Below are 18499 nucleotides of genomic sequence, written 5' to 3' on the forward strand. Positions count from 1 at the left end.
ATCATACTTACAACATGCCCAGCTTCACTTTGCCACACGAGCTGTGGTTTATCCAGCCGCAGTAGGGGTCCCGAGAAGCAATACAAGACCTGTAAAGAGAACATGAATTAATTATTCAAAAAAAGTTCAAAATCCCTCAGTGTTCCGTTTTCTTAACTTTTCTATGGCTTCAATTACTTTTAAGTACTTATTGCGATAAATGTTGTACTGTGTCTTGTCACGAGGACAATACAAATAAAAAGAAGATGGCTGGAAGGTTTTCAACTAATCATACCCTCTAATATTGCCCAGGATAACCCTGCAGACCATCATTTCTCAGCTTGCCATGCTACTACAGAAAGGTGAAAGACCATATGCAAAACCGGCCTGGTTCCTCCCCAGAAATGGGCAGACAAACCCACACTGCGCGCTCACATTGCTTCTGCCTGAGACCACAAGAAAACCCCAGGTTAAGACTAATTGAAAAAAATCACATATGTACAGTGGTAGTTGCCAGTGGAAATAATATAATTTCACCGCTGATTCAAAAAGGGGTGAAGACTGAAAATCAACGGCCACTACTTGTATCTACAACGCACTGTAACGCAGTAACTCAGGCAGTAAAGCGCGATTGCAAACTGACGAGATTTTGTATTCATATACTGCCAGTTGCATTTCGTCTGTAATGGGCCTATAGTAAGTGAGTTGCAGAATACATTTTGTAGGAGTAGCATGGCACCATAATTAATTAACGAATCTTTTATAACACGCTTAATACCAGAGACCAGTCACTAAGCGCGGGACCGGTATTCAAACCTGCATTGCTTTGCATCGTCTTGCTTCCAAGGCAAACGCGCTGTGCCTGAGCCATCCTCCCGGGACATACGCTGAAGCTGCCTAGCAATGCTGAATAGGTGTCCTCCACCTTGGTTCGGATTCCGCAACTTGTGGCTCTCCAGATACTCTGACTACAACTTCCATCAGTCCCAAAGAGCACGACCGATGTTGAGGGATCAAGGAAGTCGTAGCACAAATCATTTGGAGAGCTGCAGGTTGGAGGCCCCTGCCCCAGGTAAATCTGCAAAGCCTGTGCCACATCACCGCTACATTAGTGCCATGCTTATCATAGTTTCCCGGGAGCCGGGGGCTACTGTAGAGAATCTTTCTATCACAAAAGAGAATTGTAAAAGGGATCCTCAAGGCAGACAAAGAAATAAATGTATCCGTAGAAATAACATAATACAAAAAAAACGAAGGAGAAATGACCACATTTTTTTGACCGAAAATGGTAGGCATTTTAGTATATTTATAGTAAATAATAGGTGGGGGGTGGGGTAAGGGTTTAAGTTAAGGTAGGGGGTTCAGAGGGAGGGGTGCGGGGGACTCCCCCACATTATTAAAAAAACAAGTTAAAAAAAAGTATTTTTCATTTGTCGGTCCGAAAATTTGGTAATTTCTCCATTCGTTTTTTTTTTTCAAAATGTTCACGGATATCCAGAAATAAATACTAATGAAACACGTAATGATACCTTTAAGACTGGGTTTGTTTAAGTGGAGGTGAAATGAAGGAAGTAGGAAGGTAATGACACTGACAGAGTTTCAGGGACCTTACAAAGATTGTGGTAGAGGTCTCCTAGAGCAGCAAGCGGAAAAGGGGGGAGGGCGGGGGTGGCAAGTAGCGCATGTGACACCTTGCTCAGACCGGCTGAGGAACATGGTCAAGACCAAGAGGCAATACGAATTCAAAATCATACGCACTTCTTGCAGGATCCGTATCGGTCGCAGCGGCTAAGTGGAATTCTAATAACGCAACTGGAGAAGGCCACAAATATCGCATGGTGCTCCCTGTCCAGCTGAAGGGAAAGGACCCTTTTGTCTTCTTCACTGTCTGCAGTACACCTGTTTAAGAGAGAGAGAAAAAAGATACTTGAAATTGCATGTTTTGAGGAAAACAGGCCTCCTGACAAAGGCCGGAACATTCAACAAGGTAAACATGTTTGATTTGCTCATAAATTATCGGTCTCCGCAGCGGGTACTGAAGGAGCCCTACCCTTCTTGGCAATCAGTAGGAACACAACTGGCATGAAAATGTGCACGATTTCCGTCTAATACATTTCAGGATGCTGTGCAGAATAACAATCCCAGGAGTGCCTGATTACAATAATTCTAATGCTCCATTCCAGAGAGAGACATTTAAATCAGTACATGGCTGAGTGCATCATCAATCAACCTCGATTTGTTTTCAAATACATTTTAAAACTTCCCTCCCTCCCTGTTGTGGGCGCCTCATAGCCAGCGAACATCATGCACCTTTTCCGGTAATGTATGCATAGCGGTTGTTTGGCAGTGGCGCTGGCCCCGCCCCTTGGCAGAGTAGCGCTTCCTTCCCTGTAATGGATGCCAGGTGAATGATAGCCTCTTCTCAATTTACTGTTTGTTAACACTTCCCGGGGATACACTTGGGGCAAGGCGTTGACACGCAACTCGGTTGCCAGGGGGACACTGACGGATAGAGGGGTGGAGGGCGATACGGTGTCCAGTTAAAGTACCAAATTCAAAAGGATTGAATGCCAAAGGTGAGAGTCAATTTGACCTAAAACAAAAGGGTTGAATTCTTTTGTTTTTTTAATTTGTTTTTTTTGGGTTTCCATTTTGGAAAAAAAAGTGGTTTTACCACAAAAAAGGGGGTTTGCCACCCCCCCCCCCCCCCCAAACAAAAAAAAAAATTTAAAAAAAAAAAATTCAACCCTTTGGTTTTCGGTCCTTTTGATTCGACCCTTTGGTCATTCGATCCTTTGCATTCGAAACTTTGACCTAGAACCGGTGCACAGTACACTCACTGCAATAACTAAACATGCACATCTTATGGTCCCATTCCTTTATCAATTACTGGGTTCCCAAAAAGTATTTTAAAAAACATTTCTAGATTACCAAGTAAATATGCTGCTTGACACCGGGTGCAGCAGCGGCAGACCGAGCTCTGCGGGAAAAAGCATGCCCCTAGACGTCACCTGCAGTTGAACTGTAAGAACCTTTAAAATATCAGGCTGGGACTAGCCTGAATTTGGCAGACAGGGCGAAGCAAATAGGAGCAGACGTAGTGAACGTGTTGGGACAGCTGGCGGCACGGTGTTCATTACACCAATATTAAGATTCAGTTTTGAAAGCTTATCCTTTGCTCACCTCCTCTCCCCCTCCATGTGTGCAATATGGGCTTTGGGTTGTACTCTCTTTACTGCATACATTCACTCATTAACTTAATGTATATATTTCACGTGTATCCCATTAAAAGTTAAGCGCATGGGTGCGATTGGCATTGGCATTCTCAACAGTCTCTCGGTCATCTTTGATTTTCTTCTGCCGGCCCCAGAACCTATTGAACAGACCCTGTATCTGGCGCTGTGCTTACAGTAAGACATTTCACCATACCAGAGAGGGGGCTCTGCAAAATGAAATTGTTTGCTTTAAATTGGGAGACTTTGTAAGAAACTGGTGGCCACTGTGAGTGATCCTAGCAGGTTGTTATGTTGTGTGCTATGTTTGGAGGCAGGCAAGCAGTGCCTGTGTGTTGTTATAGGGCTTCCAAACAACATAATACGTCAAAAGCTAAAATAAACCTTTAATTACACTTCAATCTGAGCTTGCTCAACATGGCGGCAGCCCTTTAAATGTACAGACGCCCTCCAAACCTGCTTCAGATATGTTCAGAGTTTTTTACACTGTGCCAGTCACCACCCTGGAGGTTAAAAAGGGCAGAGACTTGGCCAGAGTAATGATTTGTGGTCTGCCAGCGAACAGGAAATTCCACTGGAGAAGAGAGAAAGGTTAAGAGGAGAGTTAAATGTACGGGAAAGATTTGTGTCGGTAGGAAAGAGAACTATGGATTAAGGTTGGAGTTTGTGATCGTTTGCATGTCTATACAGTCATGGTACAACAAACCTGAGTGCTGATCAGGAACCACCTGGAGAAACACAAAGATCAACCAGGGGCATATATGCGCAAACCTCTTAATACTTCTTGAGAAAACAGCAGCGAGCCATAGTACACATTACCCATCTTGCATGTCTTTTGGTTAAGCGGAATACCTACTTGGCATGATTGTACGCCTCAATCTCCTCCAATAACACACTGCCATTCAGGGAAAAGGGGCTGGTCTTTGCCAAGATTTTAAGCACCACTCCGGCTTCTGAGCCAACGTAGAGGACTGTGTAGTTGAGGTAAGGCCCAGCAGAGTGGTCGATGGCAATCGCAGTCAGCCTGTACCTGCCATGATGAAGAAAGTTCTGTTTAGATCCACTGTAATATCGCGCAAGGAGAATGTTGCGCTGTTCTTCTGTGAGGCCGCCTACCTGACCCGCGTCTTCGTGAACCACGGCTCCTCGGTGACAGATGGGATAGCCGAATCCATCAGAGGATGGGATTTAATGAAGGACAAAGTTTCATCAGGGAAATCGGTGGACGTTTTATAGGCCTCTGCTAGACCGTGCCTTGCGCAGCAACCTGGCCTGAAAGAAAAGCAGCATACATTTTGATTAGACAGTCGAATTTACAAAATACACATATTGAACCATGTGCATGGAACCCTTGGGTGCACATCTAATGATGGGGACCTTAAATCTCCTTTTTTTTGTTTTTATAAAATTCCAAACAAGTCAATGCAGAACCAAACCAGGAACATGGGTGTGATCAAAACACCAGCAACAATGGCAGACACAGAGGAACGTGGAAATATGCGATGTCATTACATTAACTTGTCCTATAAAGACATTGTTGTCATCACTCTTTTGATCCCCGTTTCTACCTTGGTTTGGGGACTTTGTCTTCAGGTACAGCTGTCCAAACAGAGTCTGGAGTCTTTTGTTCCTTAAATCTGCCTTTGAATACTTTTTCAATGTCCTCCATGCTAAAAGCACAGACGGCCGAGCCAGGGATGCTGCAGAGAAAAGCAAAATTACGTTGTGAAAGCCCAACCTAAAATGGCGCCGCCTTCTAGAAACAACAAGACAGTCAAGAGGCCTTCTTTGAAGCGTGGCCGCTCTTCCCTCACCTGTTAAGCTGTGTGGTGAACACGCCCACCACAGTGGCGATCCCGTTGATTTCTATTATGTCGGTGATGGACTGCAGCACGTCAAAGTAGAAGAAGGAGTCCCCCGGAACGGAGCAGTTGAGCCGCGCCTTCACAAAGGACGTCCAGTGCTTTTCAAGGACTCGCTGCGATCCACCCATGTCGTTCTTACAGATGCGTGCCACACGAGAGTGCACAGCCTAGAAACCGAGGGCCAAGTCAAAAGGGTGAATCACAGTAAAACTCCAGGGAGGAACACAGATTGCTTACAAACCGTTCACAAAAGATCAGGGACTCCTTTTCTAAGATAGCCGCTACACGTTAATCTGCCTCTCTATCTATGCCTGCACAGAAAGCAAACACCAATGCGGGCTACGTTGCTTGTTCACGGTCGATGCATCACTGAGCAAACTCGCATCCTTTACCCACCACGGGCCCCCCTTACTTTACAAAATCAAATCAAGGGGAGTTCAAGTCTTTAATTAACCAAGCGTAGACTGGTTTAATATTTTACTGTGGAATATCTGCGGTGTAGCACACGTATAACAAACTACATTAGTCGACTAAAATATTCATTAACCGGAGGCACTAGGGAACCTTGGTAGCGTTGTCTTTTTGACAGCAGGCAAAAATAGAACATCTGCAATTCTCTGAAGATTTAAGCAAACCACAAAGCTAAGAGATACCTGAAGAAAAGGATCTGTTCACAGCAAGGCAGAGACAAACAAAGAAAAATGCCTGCAGGCTTCTGAAACAAGTTAACACATAGCACACGGTTCATTTTTGCTCTAATTAGATGTATGAATGTATACCACACCATACACCTTTCGAACCAGACAGTCCAACAGCGCCTTTCATGGAAACGGAACCTCAGATTCAATGGCAACAGAACGGTGGCATTTGTGGAAACAGAACCACTGCATTCGTGGAAACAGAACCACAGAAATGCATATGAAACATGTCCTAATGTGCTTGACCATACAGGCTCATATCCTTGGTACGCACCTTGCCCAGGTTATTGTGTTCGACGGCGATTTCTCGAAAGAAAAAATAAACATAGTTTCCGTATTCAATGGCATGAAGAAAGTGCGGCTCTGGTGGGAGAAAGAAAGAGATAGCATATCACCCAGAGAGCTGAAGGCAAAACCGCGCTCCGCTGGACTTGCAGGCTTCCTCGGTTACATGCAAGACAAAGTGAACTGTAATATTCAGGAGACTTTGAGAAGTCCAAATGCGCGGGCATTCAAGCGTAAAGCAACCTGCAGTCTTTAATGCCGGGTAATGGACTGTAAAAGGCCCCAGAGGATTTGTATTACTGCTGTCTTGTTTCCGCAGATTCTATTATTAACCCATGTAATAGGGAATTGCGACTCATATGAAGGCCTTAATTTATCAGCTGTGAGCCGAGGAAATTATCCTTCGAATACTACAATGTGCTACACCAGGGCTTCTCTTCCTTAACTAGCTTTATCAGCTTATTGTAGCATATATTTTGCCAATTCACTTGGAAATGAACTCCCATAAAAACACCAAGAGGTACTCTCAGAATTACCTTTCAGCCACTTGGAATCGTACTTGATCGTTCTTAGAGCAAATCCATCTCCCATGCTTCGATATATGACAGCGTCACTGGCCTGGAAATCAGCCATGGTTGCCGAATACAGCTTCCCATCTACACACACAAAATAAAAAAAAGCATGCTCTAAATTGACAATATTTTAATTTCTATTTTTACTGGCCGCGCATCAACCGCAGCCCAAACTGCAAGCTTCAATTTCTCAATATTGGTGCTGCACTGATAGGTTTTGGGAAATAAACTGTTCCGCGTGCATGCAAAGGCCTAACGTGGATCTGTGTCCCATGAGATTCTGGAAAGCCTACCCGGAAGGACGTGCAAATAAGGTTGCACCCGAATGCAACAGAATGCGCGCAGTGTCCCCCTTTAGGAGTCTGTTTTCAAGTGCATAAGCCATAGCACTATGGTGTGTGACTAACTGGACATTGAGGGCCATTCATATATAAAGTGAGGCAGCAGAACTCACTGTGCACAGCTTTGTGTGGGTCATGCACACTTCAAGGTATTAAATGAGTGGGTATGCCACCAGAGACCCTGGTCATGATTATTCACTGAATGGGACCGCTATGGCAACGAGGGAAACTGCGCTCGCCTCTGCCCAAACCCATGTCTCATTACACAACATATAGCCAGAAAATGCTCCATTTTGGTGGGAACAGGCTAGATCACAGAGCTGGTTGTCTATCTGCTCCACCCCTTGCATGGTCCACCAGCTGTGAAAGGGTGTAATGCGACTGCAGCACTTTGACTTGGGTGACCCACTCCCAAAGAAAGCCAAGGGGCTCCAGCACTTGGACAGTCATTGCAGCCATCTCACTGCAAGCCAACTCATCTAAATGGCTTTCCTATTCCACCTCAAACCATCTCATGTCATTTTGTTTTTCTTTTTTCTTCAAAGTTATTTTCCTAACTTATTTATTGCACAATGAGGGAAACCCACGTTATCCTCCCCTTTTCTTTACTTTCGTTATCCTTTTTTTCTTCATCTCAGTTCCCCCCTTTTTTGGTTCTATACACCCTTAGTGTTTAAATATTGACATTTGGTAAAAACAATTTAAAATGCTACATTTTCTTTTTGCAAATGTAGTCGACTTTTACATTGCATCCAATAAGTGCATATTTTTTGAGACGGTCTTGCAATCAGTTGCGAATTGTTTGAAATGGGTTTCAAATTACATGCATGAGGTGTATACTATGCTAATTTACTGTCCCTGGTGAACAACACCCCCAGCCATTTAGAGGGAGCCTTCAGAGCACCTATGAGAGTGGGTGAAGTCACTGTCTCACCCTCTCAAAAATCAGCAGGCTTCAGGAACACATATAGACAGAGGTGCATCACTGTCACTCGGAAGTTCCCCCGAGTTCACAAGGAACCCTGGAGGGCAAACACCCACTCAAGCAGCATGCACGTGTGGTTACTGACTGCAGTGCACACTGCATGAAGTTGGACCTAATATTAGGCTGTGTCAGTTAAAGGTCCACCTGGCCTGCTCCCCACGCTTACACCACACTAACTATTTATATATTAAAGACCTCTATTTTCTACAGACGTTTCCATGTGCAAATATAAAAAAAAGCATTAGTCGCATTTAAAACATAAATATGATTCATGCAATTTTAATTTAAGTGACCTTTAGGGAAACGCTCTCCATGTTCAAAAGACCCTGTGTACAGCAGTATTAGGCAACCACGTCATCCCAGACTGGTATAATAGCCATGCAGAGGATTAGAGTTTGGGTATAGGCTTCCGCCACACTGAAATGCAGGAATAGAAATATAATGTATGCTCATGGAGGGGTTATTGCTACTAGGACCCTGCGTGCTTTCCGGGGTGCTAGTAGCTTTTTTGTAAGTGGAGAAACTGCAAGGTTTAAGTTTCTCAACTTAAAAAATATCCATAGCGGCCGTTACCGCAGAGGGGAAGGGTCAGAACAGCAAGTGTTCTTGTTGTTGAAGGTTGAGGTGGTTGCAAGTAAGTGGGTTATGGAGGGCAGTAGGTGGGGAGGTTGAAATGGTGAGCGGGTGGGGGAATAGGGGGCAAAAGCCAAAGAGGGCATACCAGCCCTCGGGCTGGCTTATGCTACTGAGGAAGTTTGGGATACCTAGAGGTATAACCCGTCTACCAGCTTCCTGATTGGCTGTGAGGCCCCATTACACACTGTCCAGGGTACTAATTGAGAATATATATAAAATCTCCTTATGTTGACCCTCGTACAGTCTGACAAACTTAGTTGTTACTGGGGTTGGTAGCACTACTTCAGCAATGGCAGCATTGATGCTACTGGTCACACTGACATTGCTGTCATGAGTCTCAGGCAAGCGCAGTTGGCCTAGCCCTCCCTGATGTATTTGGGGTAGGGGTCTGCAACCTTTGGCTCTCCAGATGTTTTGGACTACATCTCCCATCACCTGTAGCCAGCATAGTCAATGGAGAGCGATCATGGGAATTGTAGTCCAAAACATCTGGAGGGCCACAGTCCTATCATGATTTTCAGGAGGGAGGGGCAGGTGGGGGTCATGTGGATTTTACCTCCTTGACGGCATGACAAAAAGACTTGCCTCCAAATCAGGCCCCTGCTGTCCTTGCATAAGACAGAAAAAAGGCCAGCATGGAAGCCATACATCATGGTGGATTGGTTTATTTGCCACAACAGAGGGACCTCTGTGTCACGTGCTGTCTGACAATGCGGGCAGATTTTAGGAATAGAGCCATGGAAGTGGAGGGAGATTATAATGATTCCCTCACGCAGGCGCAGAAATATGAATGCTTTACAGAAACGACGACGTATCATCCACATCAGATCGTTCTCAGAGTGCAAGAGGCTAGATTACTCCCCGCACGTCTTATACACCCCAAGCCCCGTGCACACGCCAGTCCAGTCCCCGCTGAGCCATGCAGAAACCAACGGGTTAATAAATGTCCAAGGGCAGGTGATGGAACATTAAGAACGCTGAAGTTTGCCTGACCCTAACATGACACCTTTGGAAATAAGCCATGAACCACATGCTCACACTTATGTCAAAGCCAGCTGTAATTATAGGCCTCACGGCCTTCTTTTTCAGTTGCACATCTAATCACGTGGGAGTGGCTGTCCAAGAATGGAGAAAAGCATGCGAGGCAATATGTAAAAATAACACGCACACCCCTCCCCCACACTTGAACACACCAATGTACATAACGTACATTTCAAAACACGTACACCCCCATTCCGTGTTGTGCTTTCACTGAAATGCCTCGGATCCCCTTTTTAAGTTGAGTCACAGCATTGTATGACTCAGCAAGTTCTTACCAGCAAATAGCGCCACGTTGGTTTGCCGAGCATCAAACGGGCACCGCGCCAAGCCACTGATTTCTTCCCCATCATACTCCAAGCTATTCAACTGCAGAGAGATAAACACACTGTCGGGGTTAACGTTTGCACTCAAGACATCTTGCTTGGTCTGCATATAAGTAAGCTACATCTGCGGTGGGAAACCATTTCAAGTTGCAAGCCATTCGTCAGGCACACAGATTCACTCGGCCTCTCAGTTCTCCTATTCAGCGAGCAGACCCTATATTACTTGGAAAGAGTCAGTCGCGAGCCAATAGCCAATGGAAAGTGCAGGTTTTGAGGCCTAGTGGAGCCCTGCACTACAAGTACTCTTGGTGGCTCCAGAATCTTCATTCTCCTACACTCCAAACTTAAAAATACTTCTGCCAAAATGTAAAAAAGCAATATTGATGTTCTGCATGCCTACACTTGGCCAAGCATGGTCCAATAGTGCCCTGCCCAAGCAACTGAACTTTGGGAATATATATCATTTATGGACCAGTTCAGTCTAAAGTCAAGAGTGACATTTATAGGTCGCATGGGTGGCTCGGTGAGGTGGAGAAAAAGGTTTGTTCTGCTGTAGCCCTATTCCCTCCAACAGTCAGCCATAGAAAAGCTGGCATAGTCCACACAGTGCACACAAAACGTGCACGCAAAATACACTGCTGTCCGTGTGAGCTCCGGTGTCTGGTCATGAAAGCACAACCTAAGGATGCATTAACTTAACCTATGTTAATTTATTATCATGCTAAATGTACTAGGGGCGCAGCCCTCCTCTGGCCATGCCATTGTCTGAGAGCACACCAAGTCCTCATGAAGTGAACTCAAAAGCTGCGTCAATGAACACAAATGGATCATAAATAGATTACTAGCTGGAACTTGTCAGAGAACAGTAGACAAATCCGGTAGTTTACTGGTGCAGTTTTCTTCTAACGCTGGTCAGGCAAATGAAAATAGCAGGCTGCCTGAAGGTAAAGATGCCTAACCTGCAGGAAGTGCGTGTACTAAAGGGGATTCCCACCAAATGTGCCAGTATGTGTATATTGTACCACAGTTTCTCCAATAGAGACTGCTGACATTAGGATACATTTTGATAAGTCTGTATGGGGTTAAGTGCCATCTAAATAACAATCTGCAATTGTGCATCTTATATTGGACCGCTATGGTAGAGGAACAGACCGCCTTATAAATCGTTCCCCTTATCTCTGTCTTCACTAAGCAGGTGGTTGTCGGTCCACTGTTTTTGAGTGGTAGGCACACCTTTATGACCACTCAACAGTATGCTGTATATAGGGTGGAAATTAGGCCTTTTCCACCTGAATCAGTGTCGAGAATCTGCTCAGATTGTGACAGGGGGCGCTGAAGCTCATTCACCCAGCCGGGGTCATTAGGACCACCTTTAGTTGAAGATACATCAACGGTGGGTTAGTTACACCAAGGTTGGGTTCTAACTCAGTTTTGTGCAGAAGCATCCTTCCTTCCATGTCTGGCCTGCTCTCGTTAGGCCCGCCTCATAATAAGGCTGAAACCATATGGGATCCAATATTTTGTCTCTTAGAGATGGGGGTCCAAATACAACTAAGTGGCAATGGCCATGATGTTACTCCCTCCGTTTCTCTCGACCATCTCCAAAGATGCCATAATACCGAAAGCACTGGATGCGTTCTTCTATGCAGCATGCGTCTATAAGGGACCCAAATTCAGTCTCCCTGGGTGACTGGGTGGCATAAAGAAGGTTCTCTAATGCAATCCATTGTTTAACCTTGTATTCCTGTAGATTATCAACCAACCCCCAGAGTTGGGCAGCTCCAATTGTAAAAACCTCGGAATCCGCCCAACTCCCCATCCCCCATTATCTTTAGGCAAAGTCAGGGTCCTATATGCTATTCGTGGTTTCTTCCCAGCCTAAAGAAAGGAGAGAGGGTTTTTTTCTTATTTCAGAGTGGAATGTGATAGGGAACACTACGGAGAGGGCTTGAAGCATTATTTTAGACGCGGTCCAAAAGTTCTTTGTTCTTTTTTTATTTTGTTCCCTATTGGACGGGTAGTTTACCCAATATATTTCCAGTTGCACTGTAATGTATATCCCAAAATATTTTATGTTGTCTGCTTGAATTTGTATACCAGGCACAGGCGGGAGAGCAGACCGTCAGCAGCAATGCCTCAGTTTTGGTTAGATTAATATTGAATCCTGCTAACCGGTCATATTCTGCAATAGTCGTAAGGAATGCCGGAAGTGACCCGTCAGGATGCGTTATATCAGCCAGAATGTCATCTGCGTATAGTGCTAATTTGTACTCCCTTTCTCTCCTTTTTAGTCCATGTATTTGGGTGCAGAGGGGATAGCCAACGGTTCCAATGTGAGGGCGAAAATCAACTGAGAGAATGGACAGCCCTGACAGGTCCTTCGGTTCAATTGGAAATCAGGTGATGCCACGCCATTAACTAGAACCCTCGCTCTTGTGTTTTGGTAAAGTGCCAGGACACCTGCAAGCGCTCTGGGGCCCATTCCAAACTGCCTCAGTGTCACTTCCATGAATTGTCACTCGACTCTGTTGAAGGCTTTTTCTATGTCTACTGATGAACAGAGAGTCCCTTCTTCCCCGCTCTTCAATTCCTGTGAGGAGATTGAAGGTCTTACGGATGTGTCTACTCCTTGCCTGACTCTGATGTAGCCAACCTGGTCATTATCTACAAGTCTTGGCAAGACTGCGTTCAGCCGTTCCGCCAGAATGCTCGCATATATTTTGGCATCTGCGTTCAGCAAATAAATGGGTCTGTATTGTTCTCTAGCACATTGAAGCGTCTCTTGTGCTAGATGGAATTACGAATAAAGATCTCAGACCAAATAACCGGAAAGACTCGGGGAATATGACAAATTATTAATTTATTCTCAATTGATAAAGCAGGGAGAACTGACAGGCATCAGACTAATGCATGCACACTCACCCATAACATTGATTACACAGAGGTCTTATACCCCAATATGCGTCATCTATGATGACATCCTACGTGGCAAATCATAAAACCTATTGAAGGGAGGGATTGGTTAGGGGAACATATCTACTTATATACTATGTAAGTACAAACAATATTACCGGATGCCCCTTATCTGGTGGGCACGCCCTGAACAACCTCCAAATATGTATACTACTGATTATAGCAGAAAAAATAGCAGCAAATTGTTCTATGCAACATTGTATGTTAGGTTGCCCCTAAGACCCACTGATTGGTTGGCATAATATCCCGACCTTCGGCTCTTTAGCAGCACATACGTGAAACGAAACCTAGGTGCTTTGAATTGCATCAGATTACGCCCTGTTCTGAGAGACCTATGAGACTCTGAGGTACACCAGGCAGCCAGTCAGCAGGCTGCGCAGAAAAGGAGGGACAGAGGGATAGAGCGGAGCAAAAGGTTAGCAGGGTAGAGGGAGAGAGAAGGAAGAGGTGAAGAAGAATGTCTTAAGGAGTTTCCAGGAACTTAAGGAGATCAGGCTGAAGACAGAGTGCGGCAGGGAGGCTATTCCAGAGGAAGGCCCCTGCAGAGGATAAAGATCTCTCTCCAAATCTCTGCTTGGAGAACCTGCTCACTCGCAGAAGGTTGGCGGTAAGATGAGCGGAGGGCTCGTGAAGGACAGTATTTAGGTAGGCAACGTTGCGGACAGGTAGGTCCCAGGCCCCAGAAAGCCTTGTGGACAATGCAGAGGGTCTTGAACTTGATCCTTGCAGTCACGGGAAGCAAGTGGAGGGATTTCAGCAACGGAGACATGCGGTCCTTGGGCTTGAGGCCAAGGATAAGTCTCACGGTTCTGTTCTAGATGAGTTGCAGAGGGCGTAGAGCAGTAGCAGGGAAATTGACAAAGAGGTTGTTGCAGTAGTCCAGCCTTGACAGAACCAGGGCTCTGGAGACAGTGAGCCGCTGGGGGGGAAGGTGAACAAAGGGAGAGTACATCTGAGGAGGTGTAGCTGGTAGTTGGAGTTTTTAGAGATGTCTGAAATGTGAGTGGAGATGTCTGAAATGTGAGTGGAGAAGGAGAGAGTGGAGTCGAAGATGACCCCAAGGTTTTGTGCCTCGCAGGTGGGTGCAGGCGCAGGGCCAAGGGAGGCCGGCCAGAGTGGGAAAGCGGTAGCAGGAGTCCCAATGTGAACGATCTGAATCTTACTGGCGTTGAGGCAGAGGTTGATTGCAGCACCCCATGACTGAATTGCAGACAGTCATATATGAGTGAGGTAGAGGAGGTGGCTGAGGGTAGCCTGAAGAAGAGTTGCGCGTCATCCGCATAACACTGGAAGTTAGAGACAACAATGGCAATCACACATGCAAGGGCAGCCATGTAGACATTGAAGGACCAGGGGGATAGGTTAGAACCCTGGAGAATGTCATAGGTTGAAAGAGTGATAGTAGAGAGAAAGGACCCAAGTTCCACCTGCGATGGGCGGTCGGAAAGGAAGGAGGTTAACCATGCCAGAGCATGACCTGTGATTCCCAGGGTGTCATGCAGACGTGCAATCAGGATGTTGTGTTTTACCGTGTCAATGGCAGAGGAGAGGTCAAGAAGAATGAGGACAGAGGGAATGTTAGGGTCGAGATTTGAGAGCAGGTCTTCACAGGTGTTCAGAAGAGCAGTTTCCGTGCCTCTGGATGCTCTAAAGCCAGACTGATGGTTGTGGAAGCAACCAGCAGTTTCAGTGTGGAAGGTTAGCTGAGAGATAGCCAGCTTCTCCAGGAGTTTGCCCAGGAAAGGGGTGATATAGATAGGGCGGTAGTTTGCAGGAATGGAGGGGTCGGCAGAAGGTTTCTTAAGTAGAGGGTGCACAAGGGAGTGCTTTAGAGAAGTTGAGAAAACTCCAGTGGCAAAAGAGAGATTGCAGAGATCAGCCAAGACTGGAGCTAGAGAGTCAATGTTGTCCTTCATGGTTTTGGAGGGGCATGGGTGCACCTGTTTAGATGAAGCCTTCATAGACCGGACTTGCCTGGTGACCTCATCAGGTGTGAAGGGAGTGAGAGAAGAGAGCAGAAGCAGTGCAGAGGCCAAGGGAGGCTCCAGAGGTGTTGGTGAATGGGGTGGTGTTGAGGAGAGAGGGGAAAGGATATCTTGGGTTTTTACAATAAAGTGTGCAGCCAGGCCCTAGCAAAGGTCCTAGATGTCTATGACAGAAGAGAAGGCTGCTACAGGATTGGCCAGTTCCTTACAGAACTTTGGCCGTGTTGTTTGATGCCGCAGAGATGCAGGCTTGAATAAAGACTCTTTTCTTGGTGTGGCGTGGCCTGGTGATCTCGATCTGCTCTGCTGACGGGACCGCTCGAAGCTCAAGCACCGGAGCTGGGCAACCACAGAGGTGCGCTGCTATCTGCATGTGCCATCGGTCTCTCCGTGCCGCGCCGGCTGCTATCTTCACCACAGTAGAAAACCTACATTGTTATACCCGGCTGCGTCTCTGCACCCGCGCAGAGGAGGGAGTCAGTTCTCGTGGCATGCACTCCCCATTGTACGTGATGCTCAGGGCCGGTCTGTCATAATCCAGGCTGCTGTCTTCCAAACACTGATATCTCTGTGTTTCGTTAGCTGCGAGTGTCAGATTTTGGTGTAGGGCATCTGGGCTACTTCCCACTTCTGCGATTACTTGGAACACATAATGTTCAGGTTCATGGCTTTTAATTTTTCATTGTTCGCTGCGGCGCAAGGGAGACAGAATGTCAACTATCCATTCCGTCAGTGCCCACTGGTGGTCTCTAATCTGTCCCACTTTTATATATGCTTTTTAGTAGAGTTTGTTGTCTTTGTATATTTGGACTCGTTTTTTTTTAAATGGGTGCATTCTCCCGTCCTCTCCACCTCAACCTGTCACCCCTAAACCTCTACCCCAAACACACAATATAATATATATATATATTTTTTTAAACTACACAGTTAAAATTCCAAAGTGTAAGGTGGCAGCAATGAAAACACAGTAAGCGGCATATTTGTTTAAATGTACTCTCCTTGAATATTTCTCTGTTCAAATGCCTCCCTTTGGAAATAAGGAGAATGAAATAATGGATCAAGAAATCGTTATACAGGATGCGTATTGCCATCACAGTTTTCAAGCTACCCCTAGTTGAATGCTATCTTACTTAAAATACATTCTTTAAAGCTACTTAGCAGATTTCAGAAATAGGTTGATCCCCACCCTACACAAATGTATTAACTTGAGGTATTAGATATTGGCCGCGGCTAAGGGCAGAAAATGAAGACTTGCGTCTATTTACATTACACTCAAAGAAGTCAGGGCATTAAATCTTAGTTGTGGCTTCCTTTTGTCAAAAGGGACCCACCAGATTTCCACTGACACTCATCCCTCAGGATATACGCAAATCTGTCTGCAATCAGATGATTCAGATATAAAATGCAATCAGCGAGTATAGTGCAGACGTGCCTATGTGGTTTCTTTTGATATCCAACTGCAGTATGCTTCTCAGGGAAGCAAGAACCAAAAAAAAAAAAAAAGAGAATTAACGGATGATTTGAAGCAAGTGAATATGGGGTTAGTGGCACTGATAAAGTCTTAAGGAATGATTGCTCGGCACTTATTGAAGTGAGATGAATACATGCAAAACAAAATGTTAGGATTTATGGTATCTATGGAGGATGTATGGGTAAAATATATGCTTATATTATATGGATCAAAAATGTTCGGAGCTATTTAGCTCTTGTTCGTAGTCTAGAATAGTTTAGTTTTCTGGACAGCAACAACTACCTAGAACGACAAAAAGCCTTTCTCTATTCCACCAAGGCGATGACGCATCAATATATAACGACTACGTCCCGTTGAACAGAAGGTGAAGGGCCTTTAACAAAATGGAGCCAAAGAGAAAGTTATTTTTACCATGTGCCCTCATTCCCAAGAAAAATGGAAGTCTTCAAACAATCCCGGACCCAAGTCCACAAAACAATTTAGAAAAACGCAGACGTTTTTGTGGGCAACACTTCAAAGAGTAATACCTCTGCCACAGTAGGGCGACCATGTGACAACAATTGATCAAGGATACTCATTTTCATAAATCAATGCAGCCACCACACAGAAAATAAAGGGTTTCATGTGGTTTCCTTTCATTATTAGTTCAAAGACCTCCCATTTGGGATAATATCACCAAACCTGTTCATAAAGGTGTGATCGGTGGTGTAGCACTGTGAGATGTGTATCCATACCTAGAGGGAATGGGGGATCTTATGGATGTAATTTATCTTTATAGACCTCAATCACGGCCGTACCAGGGTCCTGAACACAGAGCTAAACGCGGAGTTCAGAGAGGGCATTTAATGAGGTATACAGGCCCATAACACCTGGTATAGCCTGAGTGCAGAATCTATAAAGAAAGATTACATCCATTAAGCCTGCATGGCTCCTGATATTATATAGCATGATTATTCATTAAGTGGCCGTCCAGAGGTTTTTAACTTCCATGATCCCTAGCCAGAAAATTCAATGATGAAATCCAAAAACATCAAGGAGGGTGCGAAGGGGCACATAATTAAATCCCATACTATAAATAAAGAAGCAAGAAGTTTGAAATAAAGGAATTAACATATGGGAGTCACAGGAAAGTGGCTGCAGCTCTGCTGAAAAGATGTCTGTGACGAAGAGGAGCAGGGCAAATACGTAAAGTGGCTTCCTGCGATTGTGGAGGCACGGAGGAGCCTTCCCCGGGTGACCAGGGAAGAGGAGAGAATAGACGACCCGGCAGAGAGTCCCAGTGGGCTAACTGGTGGCCGGACTGAATTCATCATTTGGAGGTGAGTGACGCGGGGAAAAACTATGGGCCATATAAGAAAATCCGGGCTATACCGCATTGCATCACCTGGGGATTGTCCAATGGTGGAGCAGCATGAACATTTCAAGTATCATAATAGAGGTTGTTCGGTCCCTCAAAAAAGTGGAAGGCACAAAACCTACAAAGGGCATGACCTTTTTTTACTTCCATCTCCTTGGGTGACCATAGTAATAATGACCACTTTTAGAGTAGTGAATCGCCCCTCATGGAGGATGCACAAAGTGCAATTGGTTTGAACACAACAGCCATCGCTACACATTAACATGATGGAGATTACAGCAACAACTATAGTGATCCACTCAAACAATGGGCAACCAGGCCTTCATAAACATAGACAGCATAACATCAATTGACAATGTCAATAAACAGGGAGGCGCGACTCTATGCATGCCACTTGTGTCTCAACAGAATCACACTAGTAGCAGGGAATGTGCAAGGATTCAAATATGGGTTCTATTAAGTTGTCACATACACCATACACAAGACTGGGAGATAGATCCAAACACCATAATCAAGTTCCAACTATGGGGAAGTCCAGACATAGATCTGTTTGCAACTAAAGATGCCTACATGTTATCTTGAGGCATCTATGACGGGGCCACGGGGCAATGCAATCATGGAACAATTGTATAGGGATCTTTGCACTCATTCTTCTCCTCCCCCAACACCAATGATTCAGAGGGTTTAAGCAAAATTCAAAAAACATTATTGACAGTTCTGCTTGTTAGACCGACGTGGGCAAGACAAGTATGCTG

At 45.2% G+C, this 18499-nt stretch overlaps 1 protein-coding gene across 4 annotated transcripts in view; it reads right to left on the reverse strand.

The window, feature by feature from the left end:
• The window catches only part of SEMA6D (semaphorin 6D), a 138374-nt gene that overhangs the window by 9877 nt on the left and 109998 nt on the right, over positions 1-18499 (reverse strand). For all 4 annotated transcript variants that reach the window (XM_069624802.1, XM_069624805.1, XM_069624803.1 and 1 more), the window contains exons 7-15: positions 9911-10001; positions 6597-6716; positions 6050-6138; positions 5027-5244; positions 4781-4912; positions 4329-4484; positions 4069-4242; positions 1738-1878; positions 12-89 (exon numbers count right to left, since the gene is read on the reverse strand). In XM_069624802.1, the coding sequence (XP_069480903.1) occupies positions 12-89; positions 1738-1878; positions 4069-4242; positions 4329-4484; positions 4781-4912; positions 5027-5244; positions 6050-6138; positions 6597-6716; positions 9911-10001 (1199 nt within the window). The remainder of the gene's footprint in view (positions 1-11; positions 90-1737; positions 1879-4068; positions 4243-4328; positions 4485-4780; positions 4913-5026; positions 5245-6049; positions 6139-6596; positions 6717-9910; positions 10002-18499) is intronic.

The sequence above is a fragment of the Ambystoma mexicanum genome, chromosome 11 (assembly GCF_040938575.1).
Source record: "Ambystoma mexicanum isolate Mex_15411 chromosome 11, UKY_AmexF1_1, whole genome shotgun sequence".
Taxonomy (NCBI): Eukaryota; Metazoa; Chordata; class Amphibia; order Caudata; family Ambystomatidae; genus Ambystoma; species Ambystoma mexicanum.